The sequence below is a fragment of the Lithobates pipiens genome, unplaced genomic scaffold (genome assembly GCF_037356315.1).
Source record: "Lithobates pipiens isolate NorthernLeopardFrog02 unplaced genomic scaffold, aLitPip1_a1.2 Scaffold_30, whole genome shotgun sequence".
NCBI classification, from domain to species: domain Eukaryota; kingdom Metazoa; phylum Chordata; class Amphibia; order Anura; family Ranidae; genus Lithobates; species Lithobates pipiens.
The window spans coordinates 11,137,408-11,148,686 of record NW_027507791.1 but is presented as its reverse complement, the minus strand read 5'-3'; the positions used below and the strand labels follow the sequence as shown (position 1 = coordinate 11,148,686).

At 43.2% G+C, this 11,279-nt stretch overlaps 1 protein-coding gene across 1 annotated transcript in view; it reads right to left on the bottom strand.

Annotated features, from left to right (window-relative positions):
- Positions 1 to 253: 253 nt before the first annotated feature.
- The window catches only part of TECPR2 (tectonin beta-propeller repeat containing 2), a 127,834-nt gene continuing 116,808 nt past the window's right edge, over positions 254 to 11,279 (bottom strand). The window contains exon 20 of the mRNA XM_077463702.1: positions 254 to 4,150. Coding sequence (XP_077319828.1) covers positions 4,002 to 4,150 — 149 coding nt within the window. The 3' untranslated portion in view covers positions 254 to 4,001. The remainder of the gene's footprint in view (positions 4,151 to 11,279) is intronic.

Sequence of the window (11,279 nt, the reverse complement as noted above, 5' to 3'; positions counted from 1 at the left end):
TACCATTGTGTGTACGCGTAATAACACTTGCAGTTCAAGGAGTGAGGACTGCAAATGTATTCTTTTGTTTTGATTTTGTTTTTAATTCGAGTTCAGCTTTTCAGTGTTGGGTAATGCCTTTAAGAAAGCAATGAAAAAAAAAAAAAAAAAATTGTATCAAGTCTAATAGGTTTTTTTTTTTTTTTTTACACAAATGGTCTACTGCTAGAAAATGCTTGGTTGTAGTACACATAAGAGATGTGGAAATACAAAGGACATTGCAAAATAACTTTATTATTTTACTTAAACAGTAATAATAAAATGCTGTTAAAACCGTATAAATGAGTAAAGCTAGACACATTCTCAATAATAAATTAGCACATTCATTTTCACTATAACCCCACAGCAGTAGTAGTAACAATATACATGGCAAGATTTAAACCAAAAAAAAAAAAAAGAAGAAATTACATACACTTTCGTTCCAGGTGTACTGTGTGTTAAGGGACAGTGCACCAAACACTGATCTTCATTTACAGGTGGGTGGGTGGTGGTAGTCAGATACGCCTGCTAGCTCAAGGACTCAGATGGTCATCATACAGATGTCCCTGGCTTGGCAACCTGCTATCATGGGAGCTCAACCTGGGGCCCTCCAGCAATTGTGCAACTACAATTACCATCCACATTTGGGAGTCATGCTTGTAACGGCCAGCCTTGCAATGCCTTATGAGACTTGTAGTTCTTAAACAACAGGAGGGCCACAGGTAGAGCACCCATGTGCAAGGAGGAAGGAGATCCCACTGATGGCAGAAATGGGTGGGTGTGGTTGGCAACGCCCATATAAAAATCTTACTACGAAACAGCCAGCTCAACATCCACACAAAACAGAAAACCCATCACCTTTGGGCGGACTGTCCCTTTAAAGTGCACCTGTCACCCACAGAAAATTGAGGTGGACATTTTGTGGGCTCTTTCATCACTTAGACTATCAATTCACAATTTGACCTGTGATGTCGCAAGTTCAAGTGAATTGATAGACTACGATTTATAGAACATGGATAGAGCGCACAAAATGATTGTGCAAAAAAACAAAAAAAAAAACTAAAAAAAAAACAAAAAAAAATAATTAGTTAATTACTCATCACAGATACATTCCAGGGGCAATTAACCCTTCCTATACCAGCGGCTGTGCAATATATTACAGTGCGCCCACCTATTACAGAAACAGCTATTCAGCAGCATAAATGTGTTAAAAAAAAAAAAAAGCACAATCACAGACTTCACAGGCTCAGAAGAGTTGCATACAACGGGCCTCGATTATCACAGCGTCTCACATAAGAGCTAAGGCAACCAATCAGATCCATACCTGCTTGTGAACAAGATGCAGCTGGCGGATGAGAGTCTGAATCGGATTCCTTAAATGTTGACAACTCTAATAAACAGACCGTGATTAGCAAGGCCGAGCTTCACCCACCACCTATATAAGGGATATGCAATTAGCGGACCTCCAGCTGTTGCAGAACTACAAGTCCCATGAGGCACAGCAAGACTGACAGCCACAAGCATGACACCCAGAGGCAGAGGCATGATGGGACTTGTAGTTGTGCAACAGCTGGAGGTCAGCTAATTGCATATCCCTGACCTATATGTACTGTGGGGTGACCATGCCTGCTCTCTAGAGAAGGCAGAGTACAAGTGACTATATACAAAATGGTTAAAAATTATTGTGTAAACAATTGTGTAGCAAAGACCGTTTAGAAGTGCGTCTAGATAATAATTGGGACTATCAGTGGTCAGACTTTACCTTGAGCCTTACCAACGCAAGGCAAAGCAGTGGTTCACTTTAAAGCTTGCACAATTGTACAGGCTCTTCCTCTGTACTGAACTTACAGATGTCTCTGCACACTATGAGAATCTCAGTGTGCATTAGAAGATGCAGCCATCTGTTAGAACCCGCTTCATTCCTGGCTTGACGACATCCAGCATCGCCTAGTCCTTTTCTACCCAGCCTGACTGTCCCTGGCCCACACCACCTTTTCATTCTTGGAGGTTCAGCATCCCATGTGGGCGTTACCTAGGGCTGTCTACATCCAAATGCAACCCGAGTAGGAACATCCATTCCTACAGACTGACATTTACAGTGATGGCGAAACCTTGGCACCACAGATGTTTTGGAACTACACTGCAGAGTGCATGAGCATCATGGGAAATGTAGTTCCAAAACATCTGGGGTACAAAGGTTCGCCATCACTGCACAACGCATTTTTAGATTTGCATAACCCCTCCCAAGAGCCAGCCCACTGCTTTCATCAGGGGATCGGAACTCTTGTGAGAAGCACTGAGGCGGAGCTATGTACAGCACCCTGTTGGCCCCTCCCACCAGCCATGATCTGCGTGCATTGCATAGAAGCGCGATCACTGGGTCTAAAAGGTATGGAATATCAGTGGAAGAGTTATTTAAAAATGTAATTGGCATATTGATGTAGGAACCAGGGAAACCCAAATTAAAGCAGAATAATCTTCAGTCTTAAAGGGTTTGTTAACCCAACACTTCATATTCCTATGTGCCTTCTTTACCATGTACTTGTATGAGAAAGTCTCCTGTTCTCTTTGTATTGCTTCCTTTGTGTGAAATCCCTGGTGTTCCTGCCAGTCCCTCTGCTTTCCTATAAAAAACAACTGACCACACTAAGCAGGAGAGCACACCGTGGTCAGTTCTCTAGCTATGCTGGGAACTCGTTCTCTAGGGATGGCTGCCAATCACAGCCAGTGAGCTAATGAGGAGACTGAGGGGGTGGGGCCAAGCTGCAGCTGTGTGTGTCTAAATGGACAGGAGCCCCTCGTTGCAAGCTGCTTGCTGAGGAATCACTCGGCAGGAGGGAGGGGCCAGAAGCACCAGCAGGAAACCTAAGAACAAGAGGATCCAGGCTGCTCTGTGCAAAACCATTACACAGAGCAGGCAAGTATAATGTTTGTTTTTTATTTTTAAAAATAAAGTCTTTAATTTTAAAATAATAATTATAATAATAATTATTATAATTTTAAACTTTAACTGAATTTTTCTGAGAAACCAGCTGAAAGAATGAACCAGGCTTTGTGTTGGGAGTGCCTGTAAACTGAGTAAATGGGGCAATACCTAGATCAGGGGTCTCCAAACTGCAGCCCTGGGGCCAGATGCGGCCCTTTGCTTGCCTTTATGCGGCCCTTGGAGCACTATTCCATCCACTGGCACCAACAATGGGGCATCATTCTTTTTGCTGACACCAACAATGAGGCACTATTCCTCCATTTGACACCATCAAAAGGGCACAATTCTTTCCATTGACATCAAAGTTGGGGCATTAGTCCTCCAACTGTTTACGCTCGCTGGACATTTTCTACTTCCAATGGCCATGGTCCGACCCCCCTAAAGTCTGAAGGACAATAAACTGGCCCCTTGTTTAGAAAGGCCCTGACCTAGATGGATGCATGGGCGGGGGGTCTCAAGGTAATGTGATGAAGCCCAGACAGGGGGTGGGGCAGTAGCACATAATCTGCAACACTGCAGACAGGTGGCCCCATCCACCCTTTTGCCATGTGGTTAAGCCTGCTACCAGCAGGTACACAGGTCTGATGTGTGCTGTAACCTGTATACTCAAGCAGCCCGGCTGGAGAAGCTATGCAAGAGTGGTCATCAAGAAAGAAATTATCAATACAAATCAAAACTCCATTATCCTGTTGAATATGGTTTCACAGACACAGCTATAACTTGGTTTGTGGATAAATGTGGTTACGGTTATCATCAATGTGTAAAACCTCAGATTAGAGCTTTGCAATATATTCTGGTATTGTGTAATAAGTGTCAAGGTATCTTCTAGCTGTATATATAACAAGCTTTGTATCAAGAGCACAGAAATTATAATGTGGAAATGTAGTGGACCAGGCAAAGTGCTTCGTATATTACACTGAAGAGAGTTAATAAGGACAACACAGGCTTTTTAGCAGCATATGAATGATCACTAACAGCTGTCTAGTGTACAGCGGCATCAGATGACCTCCCACTCGTCTTCAAAGTCAGAATTGATGTGCAGATGGTCACTCTTTGGAATGTGGAGATGGTGGCTGTAGGTCCTTGTGAGACGCTGCAGGAGAGATCCTGTGGAGCCCACACCCCAAAGCTCGTCCTGCGGAGACACTGTTGAGAAGCAGGTGATTGGTCAGAATGGCAGGAAAAAGATCCTGGCTCACACAACTGTCTGCAATGTTTTTTTTCTATAGCCAATTATGATGAATAACAACAGTGAAGAATAACAAAACAATATACCACCAGCATAAAAATAATCCTGCCACAGCTTCACTAAGGCCAATTTGTTATTTGTTCCCTGTTAAAGGATCTTCACATGCTCCTTTGTCTTTTTTTTATTGTATTTTTTTTTTTTTTAACTCATTTACTTGTTATCTAGGTTTGTCCTCGGATACACACCTGCCCAGCAGATACAGCATTTCTGTGTTGTAGTCTGTCGATCAGGTGCAGTAGGCTGGGTCCTGCACCGCCATCTTGGTACTCTTCACTCATTGGAAGTTGGCTGCCTCTGCTGGGTTCATGCAGCTGTCTGCTGATGATGCACACAACTCCACCCACTGTTAGTCCTTACTCCTGTAGCCTCCAGGGATGCATGATGTGTAATCCCAGGAGCCTGAGGCACCAAGGCCAAAGAAAGGCCAGGAATAAAAAAAAAAATCTACCACTGACAGAGTTGTGTTATATCTGTTTAATAATTGCACCCACCCCCCCCCCCACCCAGAAAACAAAACTTTTTGATCCTGTTAATTCAGAGCTGTGTCTTGGGCATTCTTCCTGGGTTTCCTTATCATCCTAGTGCTGAGAGTACACAAATATGCAGCTTCTCAGTGGGTAGGCCTTGACACAGAGGTTGCATATTTGCTAAAAAGTAAACAAACCTGTGCACTACCGGCACAGTTACCAGCAACTAACGGAAAGCTCCGATTTCAAGAAGCCGATTATGTGACTGCTGTGACAGCTAATCACGGCAGTCACATGATTATAAACCCCAACATCAGAAACCCCTTAAAAAAGCTGGGAGGCGCCGGTGTTAAGGGGTTAAAGGGTTTGCAAAGGTTCCCGTTTTTTCACCTTAGCCATTGGCTCCCGCTGGTGTCCATCAAATCCAATGGCCCGGGGGACGGGGCCCGAGTCCAGCATTTGGCATCTATGGACGCAAGGTAACCCCCCCAGAAGAGCGCTTCTCCTAGGGGGTTATCGGATGTGGGGATGAGCCAAGAGAGCCGCAGAGGGACCCCAGAAAAGCAGGTTCAGGGCAACTCTGTGCAAAACGAGCTGAACAGTGAAGGTAAGTATTCTATGTTTGTGATTATATATATATATATATATATATATATATATATATATATATATATATATACATATACACACACACACACACACACACACACACACACACACACATACACACACACGGCACAGTTGTTAAGAGTGTTTCTGGCAGGTCAAGTATTTTTCTGTACTTTCAGGGTCTTCATTATCCCTTGACATACACTTTAAATAACTGTAGCTCTTCACATGCAAATCAAACCTTGGGCTCCTGTGTATGGCTAGGGAGCTCCTTCAACGAGTGCCTAGGGAGCACCATGCGGTTATGGAATGGTCAACACCCAGCTCCAAAGACGGAGCTCTGAAATATGGGACTGTATGTGGGAGATAGCAAGGAGCCTGAAGAGGGTGTTTAGGAACCTGCCTTTGCACCAAAAAAAAAGTAGTCCTTACACCAGACTACACAAAAAAGGACCAGTCCTCTACAGTACTGCCTGGAAGAAACACTGAAGTAATGAGTAGGTAGACTGTGCCTCAATGCATCTCATGGCTGTACTTTCATTGTGCAGTTTATCCTTAAATTGGATTCTGTGAATATAATGTTGAATAACTATACTGTCTATATCAGTAATTTCTTGGCAAGCATCCTACTTGGATGGTTAATGGGATTTTGGCACTATGCTAAAAGCTACAAATTACACATACATATGTAAACACACATATAAATATACAGTGCCTTTGAAAAAGTATTCATACCCCTTGACATTTTCCACATTGTGCCATGTTACAATTAAAAAAGGAATGCAAGTAGAAGGAAAATGATAAAAAAAAAAAAAAAAACTTTTTTTTTTTTTTTTTTTTTACAAATAAATACAGTGGTGTGAAAAAGTGTTTGCCCCCTTCCTCATTTCCTGTTCCTTTGCATGTTTGTCACACTTAAGTGTTTCGGAACATCAAACCAATTTAAACAATAGTCAAGGACAACACAAGTAAACACAAAATGCAATTTGTAAATGAAGGTGTTTATTATTAAAGGTGAAAAAAAATCCAAACCATCATGGCCCTGTGTGAAAAAGTGATTGCCCCCTAAACCTAATAACTGGTTGGGCCACCCTTAGCAGCAACAACTGCAACCAAGCGTTTGCGATAACGTGCAATGAAGCTTTTACAGCGTCCTGGAGGAATTTTGGCCCACTCATCTTTGCAGAATTGTCCTAATTCAGTTACATTAGAGGGTTTTCGAGCATGAACGGCCTTTTTAAGGTCATACCACAACATCTTAATAGGATTCAGGTCAGGACTTTGGCTAGGCCACTCCAAAGTCTTCATTTTGTTTTTCTTCAGCCATTCGGTGGTGGACTTGCTGGTGTGTTTAGGATCATTGTCCTGCTGCAGAACCCAAGTTCGTTTCAGCTTGAGTACACGAACAGATGGTCGGACATTCTCCTTCAGGATCTCTTGGTAGACAGCAGAATTCATAGTTCCTTTTATCACGGCAAGTCTTCCAGTTCCTGAAGCAGCAAAACAGCCCCAGACCATCACACTACCACCACCATATTTTACGGTTGGTATAATGTTCTTTTTATGAAATGCAGTGTTCCTTCTACACCAGATATACTTGGACACACACCTTCCAAAGAGTTCCACTTTTGTCTCATCGGTCCACAGAATGTTGTCCCAAAAGTCTTGGGGATCATCAAGATGTGTTGTGGAGAAATTGAGACGAGCTTTGATGTTCTTTTTGCTCAGCAGTGGTTTTCTCCTTGGAACTCTGCCATGCAGGCCATTTTTGCCCAGTCTTTTCCTGATGGTGGAGGCATGAACGCTGACCTTAACTGAGGCAAGTGAGGCCTGCAGTTCCTTGGACGTTGTTGTGGGGTCTTTTGTGACCTCTTGGATGAGTCGTCGCTGCGCTCTTGGGGTAATTTTGGGCGGCCGGCCACTCCTGGGAAGGTTCACCACTGTTCCATGTCTTCGCCATTTGTGGATAATGGCTCTCACTGTGGTTCGCTGGATTCCCAAAGCTTTGGAAATGGCTTTATAACCCTTTCCAGACTGATAGATCTCAATTACTTTCTTTCTCAATTGTTCCTGAATTTCTTTGGGTCTCGGCATGATGTGTAGCTTTTAAGGATCTTCTGGTGGACCTTACTGTGTCAAGCAGCTCCTATTTAAGTGATGCCTTGATTGTGAACAGGTGTGGCAATAATCAGGCCTGGGTGTGGCTAGAGAAATTGAACTCAGGTGTGGACAACCACAGTTATAGTATGTTTTAACAAGGGGGGCAATCACTTTTTCACACAGGGCCATGATGGTTTGGATTTTTTTTCACCTTTAATAATAAACACCTTCATTTACAAATTGCATTTTGTGTTTACTTGTGTTGTCCTTGACTATTGTTTAAATTGGTTTGATGTTCCGAAACACTTAAGTGTGACAAACATGCAAAGGAACAGGAAATGAGGAAGGGGGCAACCACTTTTTCACACCACTGTATGTGCAAAGTGGGGTGTGCATTTGTATTCAGCCTCCCTGAGTCAATGCTTTGTAGAACCTCCTTTCACTGCAATTATAACTGCAAGTCTTTTTGGGGATGTGTACAAACTTTGCACATCTAGAGAGTGACATTTTTGCCCATTGTTCTTTTTTTAATAATTTTTTTTTTTTATTAAGTTTTACACAAGCCATACAGTGTAAAAGTGACCTGGCACAACACCGAGCCACTCAAAAGGGAAACATTTACAGCAACAAACTATCTCTAACTAGACATTTAAGCGACTGACTACGACTTAAGCAGATTTTCTAGGTCTGAGGGAAAGGACTATTGCATGGTCCTTAAAACTGGGACTGGAAGGCGTGACGCAGCTGGAAGAATCTAAAGTAATGGGAATTGGGAAGGTCATGTCTATGCTTGAGCTGGTCAAAGGTCAGTAATTCCCCCTGTCTAGTGATGTCTTTAAGTAGTTTGATTCCCCTAGACACCCATACCATGGAATATATAAAAGAATAGAAGTGAGGTAATTTGGGATTCATCCACAGGGGGGTTGATGGAGAAAAGCCAAGATGGTTGGGGCAGGCTAGCCTACCTGCTCCTTCCCATTCCTTAAATGGTGGCTTTCATAGACATTGTAAGGGGAAGATGCAAATTACAGTTGTATGCAAAAGTTTAGGAACCCCTGACAATTTCCACGATTGTCATTTATAAATATTTGAGTGTTTGGATCAGCAATTCCATTTTGATCTATCAAATAACTGAAGGACACAGTAATATTTCAGTAGTGAAATTAGGTTTATTGGATTAACAGAAAATGCGCAATATGCATCAAAACTAAATTAGACAGGTGCATAAATTTGGGCACCCCAACAGAAAAATCACATCAATATTTAGTAGAGCCTCCTTTAGCAGAAATAACAGCCTCTAGACCAGGGGAGCCCAACCAGTGGCCCGCGAAGCCCTCTGATGTGGGCCCCTGCTCTGGGATGGAATAAATTAGAATACGGTTATTAAAGGTAGGTCTGTTAGTAAAATCACAGTGTATATTTGGGCATATCTGTTCTGCAGTAGTTACTGGGCTGCTTTCCACAGGGGCAGAGAAGCGCACCTGTGGGTTATCTGCACGGAGTCAGACTTCTATTGCCTGCGAGTTTGGTGTGCTTTCTGAAACACCTACAGGATATAATAGAAGTCTATGGCAAAGTGCAGATAACCTGCAGGAAAGCCATAGGTGAACTGTACTGCACCTGTGATATGGGTAAACAGTGCATCAGTGTAAATGCAGCGTTAGGCCCCTTTCACATGGTCAGTCCAACCCAATCAGACCCTCCATTCACCTCTAAGGAGTGGAAGATGTGTCCGTTTATAAACGCATATCTCCAATCCAATCGGCCATCCACCCGCTCCGTTCATTGTGGCCCGCAACCAGGTTGCCAAGTCTGTTAAGTGGCCCTTGCTCTTCAAACATTTTGGCAACCCTGCTCTAGACACTTCCTATAGCCTGTAATGAGCATCTGGATGAATGTATTTTGGACCATTCCTCCTTACAAAACATCTCCAGTTTAGTTAGGTTTGATGGATGCTGAGCATGGACAGCCCACTTCAAATGACCCCACAGATGTTCAATGATATTCAGGTCTGGGGACTGGGATGGCCATTCCAGAACATTATACTTGTTCCTCTGCATAAGTAATGTTTTGGGTCATGGTCTTGTTGAAATATCCAGCCCCGGGGTAACTTCAACTTTGTGATCGATTCCTCAACATTATTCTCAAGAAACTGCTGATATTGAGTGGAAGGCATGCGACCCTCAACTTTAATCCGATTCCCAGTACTGACACTGGCCACACAGCCCCACAGCATGATGGAACCTCCACCAAATTTAACTGTGGGTAGCAAGTGTTTTTCTTGGAATGCTGTGTTCTTTTGCCACCATGCATAATGCACTTGTTATGACCAAATAACTCAATCTTTGTTTCATCAGTCCACAGCACCTTATTCCAAAATAAAACTGGCTTGTCCAAATGTGTGTTTGCATACCTCAAGTGCACTGAATTGTTGAGGGATGCACAGTGACACCATCTGCAGCAAGTTGATTTTATAGGTCTTTAGAGGTGGTCCGTGGGCTTTTTTTGACCATTCTCACCTTCCTTCTCCAATATTTTATGTGGCCTGCCACTTCTGGCCTTAACAATAACTGTGCCTGTGGTCTTCCTCACAGTGGACACTGACAGCTTATATCTCTGTGATAACTTTTTGTAGCCTTCTCCTAAACCATAATGTAGAACAATCTTTGTTTTCAGGTCATTTGAGAGTTGTTTTGAGGCCCCCATGTTGCCACTCTTCAGAGGAGAGTCAAAGAGAACAACTTGCAAATGGCCACCTTAAATACCTTTTCTCATGATTGGATGCACCTGTCTATGAAGTTCAAGGCTTAGGCTGGGTTCACACTGCTGTGGCTACGAGAACCAGATGTGATTCGCACCACACTGCAGTGCAAATCACATCCGATCTCTGTGCGATGCGAGTTCAGCCATACAGATAGTATGGCTGAATTCGCATCGCACCCGCCGCAAACTCGCACAGGACCCTTTTTTTGGTCCACAGCAGAATTGGATTGCATGGGTGTTCACACCATGCGATCCGATTCCTGTGCGAGTTTGCAGATCGCACTGCGATATGTGAACTGATCTGGGGGTGTCATTAACGTTTCACTGACACTCCCAGCAGTTCGCATAGGGCAGCGTGGACTGCCGCCCGGAGGCATGCGATGCGGGAACCTGCCGCGGATTTGCGGCGTTCCCGCATCGCTTCAGTGTGAACCCAGCCTAAATGAGCTCACCAAACCAATTGTGTGTTCCAATTAGTGGTAAGTAGTTACAGGTATTCAAATCAACAAAATGACAAGGGTGACCAAATTTATGCACCTGTCCAATTTTGTTTTTATGCATATTCTTTTTTTATTTTTTCTATTAATCCACTTCATTTCACTACTGAAATATTACTTTCACTTTCAGTTATTTGATAGATCTAAATGAAAATGAAATTGCTGATCCAAACACCCAAATATTTATAAACAATAACCATGGAAATTGTCAGGGGTTCCTAAACTTTTGCGTAATGTAGAACCTCTATGAACAGAGAATGGTAAAGACTCGTATGATCCCAGGTGGGCCGTCTGAGTCCCCAGCATCAGAACCATCCAGCGGTGACAAACATCATCTGGCTTGCTATATAGTATTTCTTCCAATACGGCAAGGCTAAACCTCCTTGACCCCAGGGTTCCTGAAGTGCCTTCGACCCTATCCTGGGTGACTTAGGGGACCACAGGAATAAACTAGTGAGGCCATCCAACTTCCTAAAGAATGATTTAGGTATCCATATAGGTGCATGTCCTAGAAAATATAAAATCACCGGGAGAATTTTCATCTTTAGTAGGTTAATACTCCTTATTAAGGATAGTGGACGTTTTTGCCA